We start from the raw sequence: 27,728 nt of genomic DNA, 5'->3' as shown, positions 1-27,728 counted from the left end.
CCATCAGAAAGGATGAATACCCAACTTTTACAACAACATGGATGGGATTGGAGGAGATTATGCTAAGTGAAATAAGTCAAACAGAGAAAGTCAATTATCATATGGTTTCACTTATTTGTGGAACATAAGGAATAGCATGGAGGACATTAGGAGAAGGAAGGGAAAAATGAAGGGGGTGGGGATCGGAGCAGCAGACGAACCATGAGAGACTATGGACTCCGAGAAACAAACTGAGGGTTTTAGAGGGGAGAGCGGTGGGGGGATGGTTTAGCCCGGTGATGGGTATTAAGGAGGGCACGTACTGCATGAAGCACTGGGTGTTATACGCAAACAATGAATCATGGAACACCACATCAAAAACTAATGATGTACTGTATGGTGACTAACATAATAAAATTTTTAAAAAAGAAAAAAAAGAAAAAGAAATTGTGTTTTATTAATCACTTGATATTATTTAAAAAGCCAAATCCCCAAATTTGTGCTCATTATCATCTCTGATAATGCTACTAGAAGACTGGGTATTTTAGATGGTCACCTTTATTAAGATTTTTTAACTGTAATTTTTATTGAGATGATTAGAGATTCACAGGCAGTTGTATAAAATAATATAAGGAGTTCCCTTGAGCTCATTCTGGCTTCCACTGATTACACATTTTGTGAAATTATGGAATAATATCCCAGTCTGGATGTTGACATGGATACCATCTATCAATCTTACTCAGATTTCCCCACTTATACTTGAATTCCTTTGTGTGTTTGTGTGTGTGTATCTCCTATGTAGGTTCATGTAACCACCACCACAGGATCCCTTATGTTGACCTTTCATAATCATACCCACTTCCGTCCTGACAACTTCCCCCTTCCCTAACCCCTGAGAACCACTGATTTGTTGTCTATTCCTAAAATTTTGTCATTTCTAAAATGTTGCACAATGGAATAATACAGTATAAAAACCTTTAGGATTAACTTCATTCACTCTGCATAATTCCCTAGAGATTCATCCAAGTTGTTGTGTATAGCAATAGTTCATTTCTTTTTTTTATAGAGTAGTATTCCATGTATGGCTTATCACAGTTTAACATTTCACCCTCAAAAGATATCCACATCAAATCCTGTGAACCTGGGAACATTATCTTATTTGGAAAAAGGATCTTTGCCAAAGTAAGAAAAGGATTTTGAGATGAGGAGAACACCTTGAATTATCCGGGGGTTCCTAAATCTACAAGTGAGTGTCCCTATAAAAGAAGTAGGGGGAGATTTGAAATAGTCCAAAGAGGAGAGGACACAGCCACACAGAGGGGAAGAAGATGTGAAAACAGAGGCAGAGATTGGAGTGATATAACCACAAGCCCAGAATTGCCAGGGCAGTCACTAGGGAGTGGAAGATATAAGGAATGGATTCTTTCTAGTGCCCCTGGAGGTTAATGCAGCCCTGCCAAAGTTCAGACTTTTGTTTTTTTAATTTATTTTTAAATTTTTAAAAATTTTAATTCCAGTATAGTTAACATACAGAGTTATTTAGTTTCAGGTGTATAATACAGTGATTCAACAATTTAGACCCCAGAACTTTGAGAGAATAAATTTCTACTGTTTTAGACCACCAAGTTTGTGGTAATTTGTTACAGAAGCCTCAGGAAACTAATACAGAGTTGTTTATAGTTTTTGGCTATTACCATTAATGCTACTCTAAGCATTCATATACAGGTTGTTGTGGGAACACTTTTTTCATTTCTCTGGAATAAATTTCCAAGAGTACAATTACTGGGTTGAACAATAAATGTAGGTTTAGTTTTATAAGAAACTTCCCAACTATTTTCTAGAGTGGCTATACGATTTTACATTCCCATTAGCGATGTATGAGTGATCCATTTACTCCCCATCTTTGCCAACACTTGGTGTTGTCACTATTTCTTGCTTTAGCCATTCTGACAGATATATATTAAAATCTCATTGTGATTTTATTTTTCATTTCCCTGATGACTGATGATGTTGAACACCTTTTCATGCACTTATTTGTCATCTGTATATCTTTTTCAGTGAAATTTGTCTTCCTGTCTTTTACTTATTTCACAATTGGATTTTTTTTTTTTTTTACTGTTGAGTTTTGAGAGCTCTTTATATATTCTAGATACTAGTCCTATGTTAAATATGTGGTTTACAAATATTCTCTACCATCTGTAACTTATATTTTCATCCTCTTCACATGGTAGTTTGCAAAGCAAAAGTTTTTAATTTTGCATGAAGTCCAATTTATCAATTTTTCTCTTATGGATCATGTTTTTGGTGTTAAGTCAGAACTCTTTGCTCAGCCTTAGGTCCCAGAGATTTTCTTCTATTTTTTTTTCCTAAAAGTTTTATACTTTTATGTATTACATGTAAATCTATGACACACTGGTTTAATTTTTGTGTATGGCATAAATTTAGGTGAAAGTTCTTTTTTTTTTTCTTTTTTACCTATAGATGTCCAGTTGCACCAGCAACATTTATTGAAAAGGCTATCTTTCCTACATTGAAATGCTTTTGTACCTTCATCAAAAATCAATTGAGCATAAGTGTGTAGATCCATTTCTGGGTTCTGTAGTTTTTTCCATTGATCTATGTGCCTATATCCCTGTTAAAATAATAGTCTTGATAATTTTAGCTATATAGTAAGCCTAGATATTGGGTAGAAATTTTTCCTGCTTTATTCTTCTTTGTCAAGATTACTTTATCTATTCTAGAGCCTGCATTTTTCCATATAAATTTCAAATAAGCTTGTCTATATCTCCAAAAGCCTTGCTGGGGTTTTAATAGGAATTGCATAAAACCTATGGACTAATTTAGAACTCACATCTTAGCTATGCTGAGTTTTCCAAGTCAGGAATATGGTCTGGCTCTCCATTTATTTAGGTCTTGATTTATTTTCTCAATATTTTGTAATTTTCAACATGCACATCCTGCATATTTCTAACTGCATATCTAAGTATTTTGTTTTATTAGATGTGATTTTAAATTATACTGTTTTTAAATTGCAGTTTCCAATGCATTTCCAAAAATGTTTATTTTTAGTATATAAATATGCAATTGATTTTTCTGTGTTGATTCTCTATCCTGAAATCCTGCTAAACTCACTTATTAGTTTTAGGAATTCTTTCAAAAATTCTTCGTGATTGATAACAGATCATGTCATCTGTGAAGTGAGATAGTCTTATTTCTTCCTTTCCAATTTGTAAGCCTTTTATTTATTTATTCCATTTTAACAATATTCCTAGGATTCCCAGTACTATGTTAAATAAGAGAGATGAGAATGGACACTCTTCTCTTGCTCTTTTTAAATTTTTTAGTTTTCTTAATTTTTAAATTTTAATTCCAGTATAGTTAACACAGTGTTATATTAGTTTCAGGTGTACAGTATACTCATTCAACAATTCTACACATTGCTCAGTGCTCATCAAGATAAGTGTACTCTCTAATTCCCATCAACCTATTTCACCCAACCCTTTGCCCACCTCACCTCTGGTAACCATCAGTTTGTTCTCTATAGCTAAAAACTATTTCTTGGTTTGTGTCTCTCTTTTTTCCTTTGTTCATTTGTTTTGTTTCTTAAATTCCACATATGAGTGAGATCATATGGTACTTGTCTTTCTCTGACTTATTTTACTTAGCATTATTCTCTCTAGTTCCTTCCATGTTGTTGCAAATGGCAAGATTTCATCCTTTTTATGGCTGAATAATATTCCATTGTATATATACACCATATCTTCTTTAGCCATTCATCTATCAACAGACAATTGGGCTGTTTCCATAAGATGGCTATAGTAAATAAATATAGGGGTTCATATAACCTTTTAAATTCGTGTTTTTATATTCTTCGGGTAAATACATAGTAGTGAGATTACTGGATCATAGGGTAGTTCTACTTTTAACTTTTTGAGAAACAGTATGGAGATACTGTTTTCCACAGTGGCTGCACCAGTTTGCATCCCAACAGTTCAAGAGGGTTCTTTTTTTTCTCCATATCCTCACAAACATTTGTGGTTTCTTGTGTTTCTGATTTTAACCATTGTGACAGGTACAGGGTGATATCTCATTGTAGTTCTGATTTGCATTTCCTTGATGATGAATGATGTTGGGCATCCTTTCATGTGTCTGTTGGCCATCTGCATGACTTCTTTGGAGAAATGTCTGTTCATGTCTTCTACCCATTTTTTAATTAGGTTGTTTGGGTGTTGACTTGTATATGGTCTTTATATATTTTGGATACTAACCCTATGTCAGAGATGTCGGTTGCAAATATCTTCTCCCATTCAGTATGTTGTCTTTTATTTTTGTTGACTGTTTCCTCCACTGTGCAGAAGAGCTTTTTATTTTGATGTACTCCCAATAATTTATTTTTGCTTTTATTTCCCTTGCCTCAGGAGACATATCTAGAAAAATGTTGCTATGGCTGATGTCAGAGACATTACTCCCTGTGCTCTCTTCTAGGATTTTTATGGCTTCAGGTCTCAATTTACATCTTTAATCCATCTTAAGTTTATTTTTGTATATGGTGTAAGAAAGTGGCCCAGTTTCATTCTTTTGCATGGTGCTGTCCAGTTTTCCCAACACTATTTGTTGAAGATCTTTTTCCCATTGCATATTCTTGCCTTTTTTTGGAAGACTAATTGATCACACAATCACGGGTTTGTTTCTGGACTTTCTAACCTGTTCCATTGGTCTATATGTCCATTTTTGTGCCAGTACAATACTGTTTTGATCACTACATCTTTGCAGTGTAATTTGAAATCTGGAATTGTGATACCTCCAGCTTTTTTTTTTCTTTTCCAAGATTATCTTGGCTATTTGAGGTCTTCTGTGGTTCCACACAAATTTTAGGATTATTTGTTCTAGTTCTGTGAAAAATACTATTGGTATTTTGATAGGGATTGCATTAAATCTGTAGATTGCTTTGGACAGTATGGACATTTTAACAATATTTGTTCTTCCTATCCATGAGCATGTAGTATCTTTCCATTTGCTTGTGTTGTCTTGCATTTCTTTCATCAGTGTTTTCAGAGTAAAGGCCTTTCACCTCCTTGGTTAAGTTTATTTCTAGATATTTTATTATTTTTTGTGCAGTTGTAAATGGAACTGATTTCTTAATTTCTTTCTGTTGCTTCATTATTAGTGTATAGAAATGTAAGGTATTTCTGTACATTGATTTTGTATTCTGTGACTTTCCTGAATTCATTTATTAGTTCTAGTAGTTTTTTGGTGGAGTCTTCAGGGTTTTCTATATAGAGTACCATGTCATCTGCAAATAATGAAAATTTTTACTTTTTCCTTACAAATTTGGATACCTTTATTTCTTTTGCTTGTCTGATTGCTGTGGCTAGGACTTCCAGTACTATGTTGAATAAAAGTGGTAAGAGTAGATTTCTTTGTCTTCCTGATCTTAGGAAGAAAGCTCTCAGTTTTTCCCAGCTGAGTATATTAGGCGAGGGTTTTTCATATATGGCCTTTACTTAAAAAAAAGATTTTATTTATTTATTTGAGAGAGAACGAGCAGGGGGGAGGGGCAGAGGGAGAGGGAAAGCAGACTCCCTGCTGAGCAGGGAGCCCTGACACAGGGCTCCATCCCAGGACCCTGAGATTACGACTGAGCCAAAGGCAGATGCTAAACCGACTGAGCAACTCAGGTGTCCTCATATATGGCCTTTATTATGTCAAGGTATGTTCCCTCTAAACCTACTTTGTTGAGGGTTTTATTAGCGTATAGAAATGTAGGGTATTATTTTGAATGGACGTTGTACATTGTGAAATGCTTTTTATGCATCTATTAAAATGATCTTATGGTTTTTATCCTTTCTTTCATTGATGTGATGTATCATATTGATTGATTTCTGAATATTGAACCACTCTTGCAACCCAGGAATAAATCCCAACTGATCATGGTGAATGATTTTTTTGACATATTATTGGATTTGGTTTGCTAAAATTTTGTTGAGGATTTTGCATCTATGTTCATCAGGGATATTGGCCTGTAGGCCCTTTTTGTAGTGTTTTTATTTCGTTTTGGTATCAGGGCAATGCATGTCTTGTAGAATGAATTTGGAAGTTTTCCTTCCTCTTCTATTTTTTGGAATATTTTGAGAAAAATAGGTATTAACTCTTCTTTAAATGTTGAGTAGAATCCACCTGTGAAGCCATCTGGTCCTGGACCTTTGTTTGTTGGGTGTTTTTTATTTCAACTTCATTGCTGGTAATTGGTCTGTTCAAATTTTCTATTTCTTTCTGATTCAATTTTGGGAGGTTATATGTTTCCAGGAATTCATCCATTTCTTCCAGATTGTCCACCCTTATTTTGCTCTTGATCTTAGGGTAAAGCATATACAGTCTTTCACCATTTAGTATGATGTTAGCTGTAGGCTTTTTGTAGTGCTCTTTATTAAGCTGAGGTAATTTCTCTCTGTTCCTAACTTGCTGAGAGTTTTTAACACAAATGAGTGTTGAATTTTTTCAAATTCTTTTACTTCACCAATTGATATGATCATACAATTTTTCTTCTTCAGCTGTTGATATGTTTTATATTATTGATTTTCAAATATTGAACCAGTTTTACAAATCTGGACTAAATCCAATTTGGTCATGGTGTAAAATTCTCTTTACACATTACTGGATTCAGTTTGTTTATATTTTATTGAGAAATTTTAAGTCTAAGTTCATGAGAGATTAGTTTGTAGCTTTCTTTTTATATATTGTCTTCGTCTGATTTTGGTAGCAGAGTAATAATAACCTCATAAAATAAGTTGGGGAGTGTTTCCTCCTCTTCTGTTTTCTGGAAGAAATGTATAAAATTGGTGTTCTTTAAATGCTTGGCACAATTCTCTAGTAAAACCCTGTGGGTCTAGAAATTTCTTTTTGGGGAGCTTTATTATGCATTCTTCTAAGTTATCAAATTTCTGAATATAAGTTTATAGTATTTGCTTATTATATTTTTAATTGTGGTAAGTTCTGTAGTGTTATCACCTATATCATTTTTGTCTTCTTTCTTTTTAATCTTTGTCAGTCTTGCTAGAGTCTTATAAATTTCATTGATTTTTTCCCCAAAGAACCAGCTTTTTTTTTTCATTGATTTTTCTCTATTGTTTTCCTATTTTCAACACCAGATATTTCTGCACTTGAACTTTATTATTTTCTTCCTTCTGCTTGGTTTGGGTTTATTTTTTCTCTTCTAGCTTCTTAATGCAGAGACTTATTTATTGGAGACTTTTTCTTATTTCAACTATAAGCATTTAGTGATATAAATTTTCTTCTCTACTGTTTTAGTTACATCCCACCTATATTGATATGCTGTTTTCTATTTTCATCTAGTTTGACGTATTTTTTCTTTCCTTTGAGCTTTATTCTTTGATTCACAGGTTATTTAAGAGATATGTTATTTTCCTGTTGGTTTTCTATTGTTTTCTAGTTTAACGTCATTATGATCACAGACATACTGTAATCATATTGTGTATGATTACAATTCCTTTAAATGTGTTAAGGTATCTCTTATGGCCTGGAATATGGCCTCTCAGTGAATGTTCCATGGACATTTGAAAAAAAAAAAAAATATATATATATATGTTCTACTGCTGTTGGGTGGAGTTCTAAATAAATTAGTTAAATCCTGTTGGCTTATTATATTGTTTAGATCTTCTATATCCTTGATGACTTTTTGGTCTAGTAATATTATCAGTTGCTGAGAGAGAATTACTGAAGTCCTCAACTGTAATTGATACATGAACATTTAGAATCATTATGTATTCCTTCTTCCTGGTGGATTGGACTTTTTATCATAGCACAATGTCTTTGTCTCTAATAATATTCTTTGTTCTGAAGTCTGTCTTATCAAATATTAATATAGATACTCATGCCTTTTTTATTTTTATGACTGTTTGCAAGGCATATTCTTTTCCATCCTTTTACTTTCAACCTATATATATCATTGACTGTGCAGTGAGTTTCTTGTTGGCAGTATATAACTGGGTCATTTTTTGAATCTGCTCTGAAAATCTCTGTCTTTTGATTGTTGTATTTGGACCATTTACATGTAAGGTAATCAATATGTTATTACTTAAGTCTGTCGTTTTATTATTTGTTTTCTATTTGTTTCCTCTCGTTCTCATTTCTATGTTTATCTTTTCTTATTCTGTGAGTTACTTGAAAATTTTAGTAGTATTCCATCTTGATTTATTTATATTATTTTTGATTGTTTCTCTTTGTAAAGTTTTCAGAGTAGTTGCTATGGGTATTACAATATACATACTTATCACAATCTCCTGGCACCACCATTTAAATACTTCAAATGAAGTACTGATACCTTACTACCATTTGGGTCCCTTGAAGTTCCCCACTTTTAAATATCATTGTCTTGAGTATCAGATGGTTATAATTTTTGTTTCAATCATCAAATATGATTTATAAAACTTAAGGGGAAAATGACAGTGTGAGGATTAAATTTATGTGTCAAACCTTGACTGGGCCATGGGGTGCCCAGATATTTGGTTACTCTGAATTCTGTCTGGGTGTTTCTGTGAGTTTGTTTTGGATGAATTTTAAATTTAAATCTATAGACTGAGTAAAGCAGATTGCTCTCCCTGATGTGGGTGGGCCTCATCTAGTCAGTTGCAGGCATGAATAGAACAAGAGTCCTCCTGTTCTTCCAGAAGCTGAGATTTAAAGGTTTTGAATTCTAAGCTTAGTTTAAAGAACTGCCAGTGGTTAGAGGTCAGTCACTTCTTATTCAGAGAAATGGCTTAAGTCTCAACCACCATGCTGTGGACCCCACTCCCACCCTTACCAACCCCTACTCTATAATAAGGCTGACAGAGAAGAAGGAAAGTTACCTCTGAAACTGACAGTTCTTGGGAAGTTTATCTCTACTACCACAACTTTTCTCCTTTGTGGGGAAGATGGGATACCATTTTTCTCTGTGTATAAGTCTGCTAGGGCTGCTGAAACAAAAGCACCACAAACTGGGTAAAGATATATCAGTCACAGTTCTGGAGGCTGGCAGTCCAAGATCAAAGTGTGGCATGGTTGGTTCCCTCTGGGGACTCTGAGAGAAGGACTGGTTCCAAATCTCTCTCCTTGGTTTGTAAATGGCTGTCCTCTTCCTGTGTGTCTACCTCATCTTTTCTTTTTGTGTGTCTGTATGTCTAAATTTCCCCTTTTTATAAGGCTATCAGTCATATTGATTTAGGGTCAACCTAACTCTAATGACTTCATTTTAACTTAATTTACTTTGCAAAGGCTCTACCTACAAATACGGTTACATTCTGAAGTACTGAGGATTAGGACTCCAACATATCCCTTTCTGTGGGGGGGGTGGGGGGGGCACAATTCAGCCCATAACACTCCATAAAGCCAAGCAATGGGCAAAAAGGGAAGATTGGCATTTTTTTCCTTGATTAAGTACCTACTTTGTCAGTGGACTTCCCAGTCTCCCCTGTGCTACCTGAGCAGGAAGAGAAATGTGGAGGAGACCCTCACACCCCACTCCACTTCTACCTGCCCATGCCCCAACAGCTCCAGAATGTTAGTTGTTAGATGTATTCTGTGCATTCCCTCAAGCCCTAAGAGTTGATAAATACATAGATAAGAATAGACACAATCTTGCCCAGGACTGCCACAATGTGGGAGAAAGAGGCATACACAATTGAGGAAGGGTGTTTTGCTACAAAGTGGGGGTAAATTGAGATACAACTAAATCTCAGGGACTCCCAATGCCTGAGGGACATTTTGGTGGAGTTCTTCATCCACAGGCTCTGCCAGGAGCACTTGTGACCCAGAGACCACCAGAATAGCAATCTCCTATCAAGAACAGCATTGCAATCTTGCCTAGGCTGTAAGATAAGGCCACTTCCACCCCTCCATCCCTCCATGGGCAGAAGGGCAGGCTGAAGCAGGGGAAGCTGAGAGCTAACTGCATCCCATCCTCTACTCTCAACTCCAGGGTCTATCTAGCCAAATCTTAATTTGGCTCTGACATGGATGTTTTTATAAATAGAGCTGAGTCATTTAAATCAAAGTCCCTCTCAATATACAAAAGTGAGAAGTTATGGGCTGAGAAAGTGTTAAGGGAACTGCTACGCAGCAGGAAACAGACGTTTGATAGATCAAAACTGAAGAAAGTGACTGGAAAAAATAAAACCATGTCAGTCTTGCTTCTCGGTAAGTTGAGCCTAAGCAGTAGATAAGTGCACATGTACACATAGCACTACGGTATATTCCACCTTACTTCCTGCTGTTTCAATTAGCATGATATCATGGACAGATTCCCCTGTCATTAGGTATTCTTCAGAAATTCAATTTTTAATGACTCTAGTTTCTATCGCTCATCTTATAAATGTACTTTAAGGTATTCAACCTTTCTCCTATTGGACATTCGGGATACACTTAATATTTTGGAATTATAAATCATGTCATGATCATCTTTGTACATACATCTATGTCTAAGAGAAAAAGACACTGTTATACCCACTTTTTTTTCAAATGGGAGAATTAATGTTAACCACTTTCAGAGATTAAGTGACTTGCTTTCATCATATGCTAAATCCATCTTTTGACAATGGATAATTGACTATATTATCAGTGTATGAAAGTTGTCCTTTATATCTAATGTACAACTTGAAAAGCTGACTCATTTTGTACCCATTTTTCCTATATATTAATATTGCCTTATACTAGATGATGAGCTATATTTTACTTGTAGAATATATCCATAATATTCTGTGTATGTCTTAGCTAAATTTATGTCATCTAATTTCATTAGCATGGAGAAACTCATGAGTTGGAGCTTTATATGTCTATTTTCAAAACCCATCAAAGGGAGATAGTTCACCATGAGAGCAACAATTTGTGACCACAAATATATTATAGCACACGGGTCTGAATTTAACCTGAGTGTTACTGCATGGCAGAAAATAGCAGCAAAGTAGTGACAAAGAATAATGGCTTCACTATTAACTAATTAAATATGTTTGGAATTCTAGATCTGCCATTTCCATGCAATATAACCTAGACAAATTATTTTATCTCTCTGTGCTCCATTCCTAGTCTGCAAATTAGGGATAATCATAGTTCCTACCTCAGGGTTGATGAAAGGATTAAAGGAGAAAATTCCCAGAAAAGACCAGAAAATGGCCCATAAAATATGATCAGTTAATGTTAGCCACTCATCTCACTAATTAGAAGTTACAGGTTAACCTCCATCTAGACATACATATTTAGGCTCTGACAGATACAATTCATACCTTTACTCAAGACTATTTGCTCTCTGATTCAGATATAAAACAATAAATGAGTTTTTAACCTGACACCAACTCTATCTTACCATGTATATACAGATACATTAATGCATCTGTGAATATTTACATTATCATCATAATAAATAAAGACAAAATAGGGAAGTAAGTTTTCACTCTTATAATAAATGTGTATCTTATAACCTCGAAGTTCCTTTAAGTTCTTCCACAGCATGCTAAGTAACTACTGACTGGGGAAAATAGTTTAATGAAATTAAATCACACATCGAGTAAAAAGCAGTTAGGTTTAGCTTGAAATGCAAGAATTATTTCTTCACAGCACACACACAATTTTCACTAGAGCTTAATATGGGTCATGGCATAACTTCACAAAATCAAAAACCATGTACCAGCCCCAAGTAAAATTTCAACAAATGGCTTCTCTGCAGCATCGCGCTCCATGGTGAAGCCTCGCTCCCAGGGTCTGCTAGAGTGGAATCTGGAGCTCTTCCACCACATTCAGAAGGAGGCTTCTCTTGATCTCCCACGTACACCTGGGTAGGACACCCCCTATTTGTAGAAATTTTCACCCCGGATCGCAGTAAATTTCACATCTTCTTTAGTTGTGTCCTAGTGGAGATACCCAATGACCAGCAATGGGGAGGAGGAAGGGCTGCCCAAGGATAAGATAAAGAATTTGAAAGACTATTTCTCAGATTCAGGGCAGATGCAGGAAATGTGACAATTTCTAAGCTTCTGCTTCTACCCACCCACAGGACAGGGTGAGAGATGAGAGAGGAGGCGAGAAGGTGCTGGCACCGGGGCCAGACTCAGAGGTAAGCCCGGTTGGTTTTGGCGATGCCCGCTCCTGTTGTTAGAACCCCACCGGCGCACTGCTGCCGACTCCCTAAAGGAATATAGCCTGTCCACCGCTCAGGAGTAATGCTCCCTTCCTGCATCACGGGGTGTTATAAATAAAGCTGTCGCTTTTTATATACTATCAAGGAGTACACTACCCTATAGAAAGCAGATGAAGAAAACCCAAGAAAGCCTAATTTTGCAGAGAGGGGGAACAAAAAACTGACATCACTGATCTATTTTAAATACATTTCAAAATACATTACGAAATGTTCACACCCTATGGGGAGACAGGACCAAGTCTACGATCCAATACACAACATTGTGTGTGTGTGTGTGTGTGTGTGTGTGTGTGTGTATAATGTTTGATTCTAATATAATATATATGAATTTCTTATACAGGCACACACACACCCAGAATTAACCAACAGCTCTTGGAATTAACTGTAGGGAAAAGAATACGTATTAGCGTGCTGGTAGCTCTACAGTGAAAGATATCTTGCTCCAAAGCCTTCCTTTTCTAGAACAGCGGCATTTCTCCCAGCAGCTCATGGAGCCCTGGGCGCTCGCACCTACCTGCGCTGGTGTTGGTGCTGGGGCTGGCCAGGAGCTGCCCTGAGCCCTGAGCCGGCGGCGGGGGCTGCCCATCACTCAGCTGCTTGACTCGTTTGCGATGGGATTTGCCATTGTAATGGACTTGGGCCTGGGCTGCAGAGTTTAGCTGGATGTTGCACACCTCACAGAAGGAGAAAAGAATTTTCTTTTTCTCTTTACTCAACTGGTCCTCAGGCCTGTCATTCTTTATCCCCTTTTCTTCAAAGCCCCGTAGAAAAGTTGCCATATTCATAATACCATCTTCAGGGTAATTGTTAGGGCTTAATGAGTACTTCATACCTAAAAAAAAAAAAAAAAAAAAGTACAGGTGCTTGTGAAATACATGCTTTCTGATTTTCTAGTATGATTACAAACTATTTTCATGATTTAGGATAAGCTAAAAGTCTTCTAGCTACTCAGTGGACACTCTTTGAAAAACTTATCAAAACTACCTGAGCAAATATGGTCTTTGAACATGTTTCCTCTGTCTGGAGTACTTCCTCCTTTATCCTCGCCCCACCCTCCCTCCACCTCCAGATTCTTTTGCCCTTTCTAACTCCTGCCCACCCTTTAGATCTTACCTGGAGTACTACCCTCTCCGGGCAACCCGTCTGACCTGGAGCCAAGGCGGATCCCTAGTTACATGCTCCCATAGTGCTATATGACCTCCCTTCAGAGCATCCCTCACCGTATGCATGTCATATGTATTTGTGCAATTTGGTTAATGTGTTTCTCTGATAGAGTATGAGCTCTATGAGGGCAGTAACCTCATTTCTGGATGTCCCTTAGGCCTAGAATTGTACTTTTTACATGATAGGCATTTAAATACCTATTGAAGGAAAGAATAAATGTTATGAACCCAGAATTGTGAAAAAGGGTATACACACAAAGGTATATATAATACATGCACACCTGCCAATAGACCTATGCCTTAACCCATGGAGGAGGTGAATTAACAAAGATTAAAACACAGTATGTCTGCAACTTACATAAAGTTGTGTTCCAGAAGCCCCTTTATAAGTCAGCCAATGGGAATTTGAACATATTTTCTTATAGTTGTAGTGAAACAAACTGTATTTAGGTTTCCAGATTAGCCCATAAATATCAATTTAATTTTTGATGAGGTTGAAATGCAGAACATCTGAAATAAAAAATAAAAGAAATACAGTAAATGGTAAACTAGGAATTGAAAAATAGAAAAAGAGTAAAGAGGACTAAGATATAATTTTTGTTTATTTTTAAGTGCTGATTTTTTCCTTCATTTAGTTAGATAAGGGCATAGTGATTGATTATAACTTCAGGGAAGATTTTAAAGGAGACTTTTCAGGGAAGGAGATGGCCTTGGCTTTTTATTTTCTCAGTTCCACTTTAACATATGTAACTTTTAGATTTTATTTAATACCACTATTACCAGCATTTTTATACTTTATTAGAAAAACTCAGATTTTTTCCTTCCTAAGGAGGAAAGTCACTTTACTGGTCACACAGAACACTTCACTTCTGACCCTTCTGGTCACCAAATGTATGGAGGTTTTTTCCCCAAGCCAAGCAATCCTCTGTGACACGAGCTGGGTGTTCTTCAGCATAACTCAATTTTGACACTGTGTACCCAGAGATAGCATCAGATTCCACAGGTTAAGGGCTCAATCCCACAAGACTGTCTCCCCACCACACACACACACACACACACACACACACTTCAGACACCTCCCAAGCCCAGCCTTTCACTGTGCTTCTGACCAACCCACTCTATAGCGGAGGTTCCAACAACCCCCTCCTTGGGTTCGATTAATTTGCTAGGGTGGTTATAAAACACAGGAAAACAGTTTACTTATTATCCCCCGGTTTATTAGTAAAAGGATATAATAAAGAATACAGATGAACATCCAAATAGAAGAGATGCATAGGGCAAGGTATGTGGGAAGGGCTTGGAGCTTCCATGACCTCTCTGGGTGCACCACTCTCCCAGCACCTCCAATGTTCATGAACCTAGAAGCTCTCTGAACCTGTTCTTTTGGGATTTTATGGAAGTTTCATCAAGTTGGCATGATTGATCATTTACTCTATTTTCAGCCCCTCTCCTTTTCAAGAGAATCAAGGATAGGGCTGAAAAGTCCAAGCTCCTAATCATGGCTTGGTGGCCAGCCCTTATGTAAGAACCACCCAGAAGCCCACCCAGAGTTGCCTCATTCGGACAAAAAGATATTCCTATCACTCAGGAAATTACAAGGGTTTCAGGAGTCCTGTGTCAGGAACCAGGGTCAAAGACCAAATATCAGAACAAAAGATGTTCCTAGTGTTCTTATCACTTAGGAAATTATAAAGGTTTTAGGAAAAGCTCTGTACCAGAAACTGGGGGCAGAGACCAAATATATTTTCTATTATCTTGCACATACTTCTCAGTGTGATTATGGCAATGCTTTTGCTTCTCAACTAAAAAGACACTCTCATAGAAGAAAGAAGAGAACAATATTCATGCAATAATTGGGTAAAAACTAAGGGAAAAGGAGTATGCATGAGAAAGAATTGGCTGAGGTGAACAATACTGTGCCATGAGGGATGAAGAATTCAGATAAAGAAAGGATTATGGCTTGTGAGGGATTCTTGCCTATGGGAATAACTCAAGAGGTGGAAGGACATTGGCTTTGAGTAGTTCTGTTGATTCAAGTTGACTTAGAGCTCTGTGAAAAGGAAGGAGCATCTACAGACTAGTCCATATTTGGAGTGTTCACCTCTTGAATATTTAAAAATCAGAAAATGAGTTATAGCACAGGGTATGACCATAAAGATAGAAGTTGATTCTGTGTATACAGTGTGCCAAAAAGAACTTATTTATACCCATACACCCTATGGCAAACAGCCATCGTGCATTATACTGTAGGCTAAATCCTAACCTTCAGTGAGTTGTTAGAATATTACTACTTTTGGGGTGCCTGGGTGGACCAGTCGGTTAAGCATCTGCCTTTGGCTCAGATCATGATCCTGGGGTTCTAGGATCGAGCACCCCATCGGGCTCCCTGCTCAGTGGGGAACCTGTTTCTCCCTCTCCCCCTCCCCCTGCTCATGCTTCCTCTCTCTCTCTCTCTCTCAATAAATAAAATCTTAAAAAAAAAGAAAATTGCTAATTTTGATATGTAAAACCTATTTGTCCCATAAATATTTTATCCTGATGTCACCATTTTAAGGAACTCTATTTCACAAAATTTATTTTTAAATTTACTCAAATTATACATAAATCAGGTTTAAGCAATTCCCATAGCTGAGTTACAGAAAATAATTCAGTTACACTTAAAATGTGATTTAACTGCATACACATCAATATTTTTGCTTGTATTCCCTAAATCTAAAACATTATGGTATCACAAAGCCATTTTTCTCATAAAACTTTAAAAAATATCAGTGACATATAAAAGTTATGTTCAAACATACTATACTTTGTGTCCTCTCAAAATATTAAAATTTATCATAAGAATTAACTGAACTGATAGAAATAATTTTAAAATGAGCTCATCGTTAATATATTATGCCCTATCTAGAAAACTAATACATTGTAAAACATAAGGAAAACCAATCATTTCTAACCTTGCAAGGCTAGGTCAGATACCAACTCAGTGAATCATTGAAATCTAAGTGTTATATTTCAACCCCAGTAACCAAAATCCTTGACTCAGCTAAGGACTGATGACACTTTCATCTGAAAATTTAACCCAACTTGGAGGTGGCTGGCCTTGCCCATGTTGTCAATTAACATATGATGTTTCACAGAAATAAGACCTACATCACAATGTTCCATTTTAAACGTGAAATCTAAAAAATGACTTCTTTGTATTATCTTATAAAGGATAAAACCAGCTTACCTGTGACTTTCTGATTGCCATTTGTCTTAGAAATACATTATGCTTTAGACTTATTTAAATATACATTATTTTAACTAGTAAGAAAGAAACCTTTAAAATGAAATGAATGGCCATTTTAGAATTCTTCTAAACTTCTTCAGAATACCAGCATCCTTCATAATCTTTATCCCTATTTTACTTTCTCTCAGAGTTATTCTCACTTACAGATGATCCCCTAAGCCTCCAACACCACATTCATGGGCCACTCCAGGAAGGATGCATTGCCTAGCAGATAGGGTGCAGTCTGTCTGCCATGTCCCGATTTATTAGTCCTAGCTCTGGCTTCACACTTTTCCCCTCTTGGGAAAAATATCTGCAGCTCCTGTTAAGAGCCACTTTCAACCAGAATATATTTCATTCCAGAAGTCTTGAGAAAAAGACTTAGATGTGGTAGAGAGGCAAGATATCAGAATCTCAACATTCACTTTTGGCCTGAGATGATATAATTTCTAGGCTTATAATATGTGGCAGTGATATTTATAATGTCAATTTACTGGCTAAGGGGAAGGTAACTGTGAGTTTAAGTGGAAGAAGAAAGAAAAATCTCACTTTCTATCTTAAAGGTTTTTTTAAATCAGACTATCTTAAATTACATGTTTCACTTACATAGGGCAAAAGGACCTTCAGGGGTATCCAGTTTTAAACTGAGCAGTGGGCAGCACTCTGCTTTGGAATGCCATGCAAACTTATTGGAGGGTAAGAGAAGCCAGAACCAGTTCAGGTATTCTATGCTCTGTTTGTATGATTTTAACAGATTAGATGGCCAATCATTTAACATCCATGAAAGAATAAGATATTTGGGAACAGGTCGAGGAATGAGAAGGTTGGTCCTTGAGTTGCTACTTTTGAGGAAAAGAACTGACAGGATAGTCAGTGACTATCTAAAGGAGTGACTTTTAAATGACCAGGATGTGGTACATCAGGAAACTTTTATACCTAACTTTCTCTTAGGCCTGGCTCTGACCTGTGTAGTTATCCAATTGCTTTTTATGATAAATAGAAAATTTATTATAATAATTATGATAAATCAGGAAACTGATTCAGAGGTAAAGACATCCCCATTATGCATGTGGAGAATACATTCCTTTACACAAAGTTGCCACAGCAGATAGAGAACATGGGAGGAGATTTCCTCACTTCTATATAAGTATGAAAGACTCTGTCCCACCCCATGGATTATCTCATTTTCCAACTCAAATCAATCAATTTTATCCAATTCTCATTCATTCCCAACCTATAACAAACTGGATCATAACCCTTTCCCAAATTTAGTCCTTCTCTTTGAAAAGTCACTATAACACTTCCTAATTGCCAAATCTAACCTGGTCCTCTCCTCACTCCTCATTTTTCTTGAAGTCCTCGTGATGCTCCTTTTGCCAGGGTCTCCTCTACCACTGCACTCCTGAAGCATTGTCTTTGCATAGCAAGCCTGGAACCCAACCCTTATAGTACCATTTTAATTATTCATATAGTTTTATTATATTTACACAATTTTAGTTGTGCCCTCAAGTTGATTGACTATCTAGGCAGAGGACTTGATGCTAGGGAAACAATAGCAAACAGGGTAGATGAGATGCAAACCTGAAGGGACTCCATAGTCTAATGAGAAATACAGAGGAGAAAACAGGAAGTTATAACCAAGTGTGATAAATGCTGCGGAAAAGTCTGCATTTTTCTTCCTTGCTAGATTTCAAGCTCCTTGAGGTTAAGAACTGGGCTTTGTTAGTCTTTGTATCCCCAGCATCTAAGACTGTGTTTAGTCCAAAGTAGGCACTCAATAAATATTTGCTGAATGAATGAATGCATTGTTTGTATGTGTGGTGTGTAGCATGGGTTGTGAACACAGTAACCAAGGTCAATGTTTTCCAATAATTTCAGCTTACAGGTGGGCTGAGTACACAGCTGTTTGCATCTTGAGGTTTCAAAAACAGTAGTAACCAGGTACTCCCAAAAGGAAAAAAAAATACAACCACTCAATTGCAAACTAAAATCCCAATTATTTAGGGCAAACTCCTTCATTCCTTAACTGAAAACAAAATTTAAAGTTCAAATTCTCCTGGGGGGTAGGTCACAAACTAACATGAGCACACTTGTGCCAACATCCATAATGACCTCTGCTTGCTCCTCAACTTTTGCAGAGAATGGAGCACTGGGTATAGAGGAAAGGGTTGGGCAAGATAAAAACACAAATGGGGAAGACTCAGGACTCTGACACTGATTCTAAAAGTCCTATTTTAAAGGACGGTAAACAGCTGAGTTCTTGGGCACCAGACTACAAACAACACTCTTCCCCCAAATACAGAGTTTCAGGGAAAATTAAGAGGCCAGCAGTACAGTCTGGTCATTTTGTGGAATATTTCAGTATTTATTTCATAATAGGATCCAGATAAGGGAGGCTATAATTAGTTCAATTCAACTAGACAATTATTTATTAAACATCGACTATATATAACACACTATCTTTGGCCCTATGGTGGCCAAAGGAATGAATAAAATAAAGAAATGAATAAAATAAAAAGCTTTAAATAAACCAGAAGAAGCAATCATTCCGCTGCTCATTGTTCGTGAGAGTGACTGTGGAGAATTCTTTGCATAACAGTTCCCAAAGTACTCAGCATACTTCTACAGCATGTTAGTTTTATTACACTGGATTGAATTTACTGTTTAGTATTCGATTTCACTAGACAGTTCATCAATCTCAGGTTTTGTTTTGTTTTTTTTCTGATCACCTACTGGCACTTTGCTGAGTGCTAGTGAAACAGACTGTAAAGGGGTTCTCTGGCCTAATGTGAATCCTAAGAGATTTTGACACTAATTACTGAATAAGAAAAACCGACATTTAAATGCTTCTTGCAGTTTGTTTCCTTTGAGAAAAAGATCTGAATTCAGTTTTGGGGGCACATTACTCCTTTGTTTTGGAGAAAACATCCTGGAAGGTCTTCTGATCTTTTGATTATGTGAAGAGGTGTAGGTAAAGCATGGACTCTACTCTATAATGGAGACTCTGGAGATAATATGGCTCCAAAGAGCTTAATCTGCTTTTCATAATCATATAAAAGGTTGTCTTCACTGTGGCACAGCTGCATCTCTGCAAATTATCTTTTCTTTCACAAAATATTTCTTTCCTGTAAGTGGATTTAAATTGTATTGTCCCTGAAAGTTTTGGTCAGATACTAGATGAATGTGTTTTCTTGTTCAAGCAAAAACCCACCAGAGATCAGTGACTGGAAGCCACAGAAAGGACATGAATGCATCTTACCTTAGAAAGAAGAAAGGCCTGGGATTGCTGAAGCTCAAATTGGACTTTCCTGTATAAGCCCTATATTTGGGGTCATTCCAGATTAATAAACCCAACTTTGGGGAAGGTACTAATGTTGTTCTGAATTATCTTTGGAGCTAAAGAAAGACCACACCTCTCTGGATGGGTATAGGATTACCACAAAAGGAAGAGACTTTTCTACTATCAGTCTTACCAAAAGATTGACAGGGGTAGGATGTAGACACAGAAAGGGATGAACCTGTCATTGTCTCTGGTGCCCGAGGAACAAGGGACCCGTGATCCAGGTATGAGAGGTTTGTTCCAGACATTCCCTCTGTTAGGAGGTAAACTGATCCCTGAATCAGATAGATAGGACTGAGACTGGACAGAGAAGACTCTGCATAATAGAGAATGCTTATGGAGGGCTTTGGTCTATGAATTTAGAGAACCTCTGTATCTTATAACAACTGTGTGATTCTCCACTTGTACTTCCTTTTATTTTTTTTAGACCCAAAGCTATTAGTGAAATCATGCAAATATCACAGCTGATCTTTCTACTAATGTGGGGAATTGTGCAAGTGTCTGGAATGGCACCTGGGGTAAAGCCATACAGGTAGATGCAGCACAGTGCTGAAGGATATTAGGGACTGGCAAAAAAAAAAAAAAAAAAAAAAAGTGCAGTGGCCTAGAACCAGGCAGTTACTTAAGATGTTGAATAACTACCGGCCTAGGATATCTTAGGGAATCAAAAAAAGTATGTAAGAAGGGCAAGTTGGTAAAATATTGAAATTCTTGCATCGAGTAGGGTAGAGATTTGAACTATTTTGAGTTAGGTAATGTGATGGGTAAATAGGGTAGGACATTTGAGTTACCTAAATGTAAATAAAACAAGGTTGTTTTATTCTAATTCATTATTATAGATTCTAAATCTTGACCTTAAGAAGGCTAAACAGTCAAATGTCTAAGAAAGACAAATGTCTTTTTTGGCACCTTTGATCTTCTGAGTGGTCCAAATTACCATCATACACAAACAGTACAACGATGTCAATAACAGTAACAAGAAATATATTTTATTCTGTCAGAATATAAATTTCAAATATATATGTGCATTTCAGATAATACTAGGGTTGAAAATATCTTATATGCTTAATACATTGAGATTCTATCAGTAGAAGGAAAAATGTGTTTCTTATTACAAGAACAAAATGTTGCCATAATCAATGTTAATTGTGAAAGCTGTCAATTTTAGATGAAAAAAAAACTAAAATTTTTCATTTAGTTATATAGAGAAATTGATTGACAGCTAAACCTAGCACTAGCTGTAGAGCTATACAGGAAACATATGCTTATTTTGAGGTACAAATATTTATAAACAGTTTAATAATGTTGAGATAGAAATCAGATTAGAATTCTAATTTCTGTAGAATTTTGTGGTGTACTAGCTTTCATGGTATTACACAAATAACCTTGAAGCAGTATATTTAGTTTTTATTTCTTTAATTCCATTAAGACATGAACCTTTCTACAAAAAAGAAAATCCCATTTAGGAATTCTCCTCATCTTCTGAGAATGAAGTAAAAGCAAAAGGCTAGCTTTGCTACCTCAAAATCATTACCTCAAAGGGAAATAATTAAATAATACTGAAACTCATAATATGATAATATTTTCTGCTTCCATATCTCAAAAGTTATTTTTACTGATGTATTAGGTTTTACCCTTAGGCTATTATTGACTATAATACTTGGCTTCCAGAGTTGTATCAAAAGGTACATGAGGTATACCTCTAGCTATGAGAGAGCAGTGCTTATTGACTGGGCTATGCAGTCTTTTTTGTAGGGAGGAAGTCTGGATTCCATTTGCCCTCTGCCCTGCCTAAAACAGTAGCAGAACACAGGGAAGAAAGCTTCAAATCATGAAGACCTCGGCAAGGGCAGATGGTGCAGCCCTGTTCTTCCTACAGCATTGCCAGGGCAGGAGTGCAACCTTGAACACTAGCCTGCGCAAGCCTTGGAGCCACTCCAGCAGTCAACAGCTGAGTCTTTGTGTGAAGCAAGAACAACCTCCCTTGGCTCCTTGAGGTACCGGCCATTGTGTCTTCCCAGGCATGGAAGAAAATGCAGCAGTTTAGTAGATGGCTCCATACAAGCTAGATCCACCCATCAAGGACAGATCTCAGTTCACTGAATTCTCAGATAATTTTAAGAAGTTTACAAACAAGAATAGTATTTTTTTGGCTTTTGCGACGTGGAAAATTATAGTTAAAGAGACCACATTACACAGTCTAGTTTTATTTCCAGCCATAGTCTCTTTATATACCATCTAGATACATTTTTACATTTATTAGATTTTTTTAATCATTATTAAAATAATGTATTAATCTAGAAATTTTGGGAACGACAAAGAGCAGAGAAATATTGGAGGAAAATCCTCCATGTTCCCACTATTCTAAGTTAATGTCATTTTATTTCTTTTTTTAAGATTTTATTTATTTATTTGAGAGAGTGAGAAAGAGGGAGAGCACAAGTGGAGGGAGGGGCAGAGGGAGAGGGAGAAGCAGACTCCCTGCTGAGCGGGGAGCCTGATGCAGGGCTTGATCCCAGGACTCCAGGATCATGACCTGAGCCAAAGGCAGCTGCTTAACCAACTGAGCCACCCAGGTGCCCCTCACATTTTGTTTATCTCTAGTCTTTTTTAATGCACATATTGTTCTCACAGAGTTCTGGTTAGACAATACATACTTGATAAGAGCTCAAATATATAAATACCATTAATGAGCTCTTAAATTGATTATATTTACCTGCAATTTGATGAACAAGATGTCAATTTTTCCCCCTCTGATATGAATCAAATGTAACTGTAACAAGTGTTCTAAAGAAAAGAAACAGTGCTGTGAACACCTTTAATAGAGGGCTTTACCCTCAACTAATGGGAGCAATTAAAAATAAAATAGGCTGTTTGGACAATCAAAAAAGTTTAAGAGACAATGAAAAGCTAGGACAGGATTGAATAATAAAGTTCATCTACACAAAACTTCTACTTCAAGACTGGAAGAAGAGGCTGTCTTATCTAATGCATAGAAACCAACACAGAATGTCAAGCAAAATGAAGAAACAGAGGAATACGTTCCAAACAAAAGAACAAGATAAAAACATCAGAAAAAAAAATTAATGAAGTAGAGATAAATATTTTACCTGATAAAGAATTCCAAATAATGGCCATAAAGATGCTCACTAAATTCAGGAGAACTTCAACAAAGGGACAGAAAATATAGGAAAGTTCCAAGCAGAAAAAATGGAATCAAAGAATACAATAATTAAACTGAAAAATACATTAAAGGGTTTCAGCAGGAGACTAGAAGAAGCAGAAGAAAGGATCAGTGAACTCAAAGACAGAGCAGAGGAACTTACCCATCAGGGCAGCAAAAAGAAAAAAGAACAAAAATAAGTAAAAATAGCTTAAGGGACTTATCGGACAACATCAAACTGACTAACATTTGCCTTATAAGAGTCCCAGAAGAAGAAGAAGAGAGAGAAAAAGAGGCAGAAAACTTATCTGAAGAAACTTCCCTTACCTGGGAAAAGAAACAGATATCCAGATCTGGGAGGCCCACAGAGTTTCAAATAAAACGAATCCAAACACACTATAATTAAAACAAGTTAAAGACAAGAGGAGAATCTTAAAAGTAGCAAGAAAAAAAAAAAAAAACCAGCTTGTTACATACAAGGGACTCTCCTTAAGACTCTAAGCAGCTTTTTCAGCAGAAACTTTGCAGGCCAGAGGAGAGTAGCATGACATATTCAAAGTGCTGAAAGAAAAAAAAAATCTAATCAAAAATACTCCATCCAGTAAAGTTATTCAGAACTGAAGGAGAGAAGAGTTTTCTAGATAAGCAAAAACTAAAGGAGTTCATCACCACTAAACTGGCCTTAAAAGAAAGGTTAAAAGGACTTCTTTAAGCTGAAAAGAAGGGGCATGCATTAGTAACAAGAAAACATATGAAAGTATACATCTCATTGGTAAGGGTAAAAATATATTAAAGGTAGTAAATTAATCATTTATAAAGTCAATATAAAGTGAAAAGGCAAAAGTCTTAAAGGTCAGGGTGATAACCATTCTCCTCCTCAACTTACTGAAAGGGACTATATCTTGGAGACCATTCCAGTATAATCTTATCAGTCAGGAGGACAGGTCCACCCGGCTTTCCTTTTTGTGCTCTGACTCAAGAGGAGCAGAACACACATTCAGTAAATAATCTCAATCTAGTTTTTCCAGTCAACTTCTCTCTTTACTTCATCTACAAAACGTGGCTATTAGAGATTTATCTATATCACCATTCTGAAGCTGAAAGCCAGATTGCTGTGGAACTCTGAGCAACTGTTAGATAAAGGAATGGCACTATAATTGATTCTCTGGAACCAAGCTTAGGTATCATTTATCACTTGTTCTTTCAAAAGTCAAAGAAGTTATATTAGTTGTACAGTACATACAAAGTTTTAACATCTGTGAGTATTCAGTAATAGAATATCAACTTTCCTATAAGGATTCCAGGCCTGATGATTACTTTTTCACATCAGAAAGTGTAACTTTTGACAATAATGTGATTTTCATTCTTTTCTTCTGTTACAATATTTTAAAACTCAGTCTGGAATAATTGAAAATGCAACACTCTAATGTACACACACACACATAACAATGCACTTAGGTAACAGTTAATATGGAGACATCAGTAGCTTTGAAGTCAATACCTTCTATGGGTAATTTTAACTGGTCCTTAGGCAGGTTCTTATCTCCCCCTTGTAGTTACCCTATTACAAGGTACTGACACTAATAGGGAACAAAGATAGATATAGACAAGGGATTGTATTCTATTGGGTCAAAGCACACAGTAAGTGTACTGTACTTAAGAGTAATGTGAGAAGAAAATAGCAATTCCCGAAGCTCCCTTAAGAATTTAGAACACCAGGTCAAGATTTGAAGCTGACAGCTTCAGTGGGTGTGATATGGCTGCCAGGCAATGACCCCACAAGCCCTGTTGGGCAAATTAATCCCAAAGGTACCACAGGCAGAAGATGACCCAATTACTGAGAAGAAGGTCAGGTATATAAAAGACAATGATGAGAACAAGCCACAAGGACTCAAATATCAAAACAATTGTGATTGTCAGATTTTGATTATAAGTCAAAATCAGAAACTTCTCAGAGAGAAAAGAATAAAATGCCTTATTGAAAATCAGTGTCCTGATGCTCTTGGGGGTAAGAACAACCCTCCAGGTTTCAAATGAAAGAGGAACCTCCACGTTCACTGCTAGCTGGAACTGATATGAAATAGAGAAGGCAGACAAAGATGACCCAGAAAAGGGATGTGCAGACTAAGAGTCTGATGACAAGTATCTTCATTTTGTTGAATTTTTTATTTATTGCCTCTTCTACCTGCTCTTTCCATATTGATTTTCTTTTAAATGGTCTTTGCCCTTTTAAAATTGATCTTAAAAACTGTTCTTTGCCAAATATCTGCACTGCTTCTGATGTTCCATTTAATGACATTTAAAGTATTTATTTTTTTACTTCCCCCCCCAAAGGAAATGACTGACTCTGACTTAATTCTATTATAGGAAAAAACTGGAAAAATAAAGAAAACCAAATTTATTTGTTGTCACTAAGCAAAACTGATAAATTTACTCTATAAAATGTTCATGAAGTATATCCCCCCAACTATGACCCAGATGAAGAATGTAAAGAATACTAAAGTAGTAAACACATTCATAGTATATTGGAGTAATTTTAAAAGGACTCATGCCAAACACACAAGAATGCTTGCCTATTTGGGGATGAGAGGGGAAGAAATGGAATAAAGGAAAATAAATACATACATACATACATACATACATACATACATACATACATAAATGGAGCCTCTCACAAACCAGCGATGAGTGTTAACATGCCATGACTTGTGGAGAGTAATTAACTCAACTCTCTACATCTAAGATTAGAAAAAAGATTAAAAAACAATTTTTGTTTTGAAACCACTCTGTGATGATGAATAATGAGGTATTATGTCCCATGACAACAGGCTCATAAAAGATTCTCGAGTAGCTCCAAGAGGGGCATTCAAGAGCTTAGTCTGGTTATGAGGAGAGAAAGAAAGAAAATTCCCTGGAAAGCTGTTAACTATGGATCTAAGCTCCTCCCATCCTTACAGTGACTGGACAAGATTGAAAAGAGATTATATTTGCTTTGCAAGAATTTCCCCCTTTTGCCTCCTCATAAATTGCTTTTCTAGGTCTCCTATGCTTCTTTCTGAACCTATCTCTAAATTATTTCACATTCAGTTGTTATTGACTGATGTAGACCTCTTTGTCAGAACGAAATGAACCTTCAATACAGTTGTGTTTAATAGAGACACAACAGAAACACTCAGGGAGATTTTATCAAAATCCATTATGTCCCAGCTCCACCTCTGTAGACTCTGATTCAGTAAATTTGCATTTATGTAGTGGTAGAATGGAAAAGAAAGAAGTAAAGAGTTTCTTAGAATGCTAAGAAACACGTGTTCAGCTGGTCCTGAGCATTTAGCCAAGGATATCTTTCCACTTCCTAGTCCTACAACATCAGTTCTAAAGACTTCTAAGCCATTTGCCTAAAGGGAACAGGAGACCGGTACTATTCCCAATTGTCCCACTCACCTGCTTCTCAGCCTAACCAACGCCCCAGCATCATGTGGAAGAAAGTGTCAGCTCTGTCAGTCATTTGATAGTTAAGAAATCACTTATCTACCTGGGCATCAAATTCTTCTTCTGTAAAAGGAGGAGAATAAACTGGACGACCTCTAAAATTCGTCCCTGTTCTAAAATTCCAGAAGTCTATATGGCTTCATTTTTGTCTGTTGTTTATTTGCTTTTCTTATAGGGGGAAATTATAATGTCTAACTTAATTTTTCAGCAAAATTTTATTGCCTTGGGAAAATGATCTGCTCTGATCCTTCTGATCTATAGCTCATCCTTCACAGAGAAACCAACAAGTGCTGCTGTCAGTTTCCGGTTTGCATAGAGAATATTCCCTCTCATCTCACTTGGTGATTGAGTGGGAGGCAGTAGGCAATATTTCAAAATGCAAACTGACATTTAATTATACAAAAATCTCCTTCCACAATCACTTCTCTTGCCAGGCTGATTCTGATCTACTTGAACATTTTTCCTTTTTTGTTGACTCCTAGTTTTCCAGTTCTTATTGAGAATAATCGGAAATGGGACTCCAGCACTAAATTTATAGACTTGCTATTTCTTCCTCTATGTAACAGGATTTTAAGGTGACATTGTATTTGCAAAATGATGTCTCTTTCTGATACTCACCTGAACCCCTCATATCCACACTGACATTCTCAAAATCTGGGTATTGCCCATTACAGTAATATTTTTAAAATGGAGTATTTGTACAAATGTCACTTAAAAGCTTAAGTGGAGATTCTGGCAAAAAAAAGAAAAAAAGGATGGAAATGGACCATTTTGTCTTAGCTAATTAAACACTGAAATGATTCAGCATAGAGATAAGTCAGCCAGGACTACAGCGAGGCAAGTGAGGCACTTGTCTCAGGTATGGAATTTAAGGGGACACCAAAAATCTCAATAATTAAGATAAACAATGTATTAATGCAATATTTTAGATCAGTAACAGTGCCATGGGAAGCCACAGTGGAGCCTCACACAAAAGAAAAAAATTTTTAAATGATCTTATCTTTATTTAAAATTTTAATATTTTGCTCACAGTGGATTTAATTGAATTTGATATTTTTTGAAATATTAAAATAAAATATTTATATTGATTACTAAAGCATCCCTTTAAAGCTTTAAAGTTTGCACCCAAGGCAAGTTCTTTC

At 36.3% G+C, this 27,728-nt stretch overlaps 1 protein-coding gene across 1 annotated transcript in view; it reads right to left on the bottom strand.

Annotated features, from left to right (window-relative positions):
• Positions 1-27,728, bottom strand: part of ZNF385B (zinc finger protein 385B) — a 384,484-nt gene that overhangs the window by 283,845 nt on the left and 72,911 nt on the right. Inside the window, 2 exon segments of the mRNA XM_032407112.1 lie at positions 12,681-12,998; positions 13,688-13,839. Of these exon segments, the coding sequence (XP_032263003.1) occupies positions 12,681-12,996 (316 nt within the window). The 5' untranslated portion in view covers positions 12,997-12,998; positions 13,688-13,839.

The sequence above is a fragment of the Phoca vitulina genome, unplaced genomic scaffold, assembly GCF_004348235.1.
Source record: "Phoca vitulina isolate PV1807 unplaced genomic scaffold, GSC_HSeal_1.0 scaffold1, whole genome shotgun sequence".
In the NCBI taxonomy this organism is placed as follows: domain Eukaryota; kingdom Metazoa; phylum Chordata; class Mammalia; order Carnivora; family Phocidae; genus Phoca; species Phoca vitulina.
This window is presented reverse-complemented; position numbering and strand designations above follow the sequence as displayed.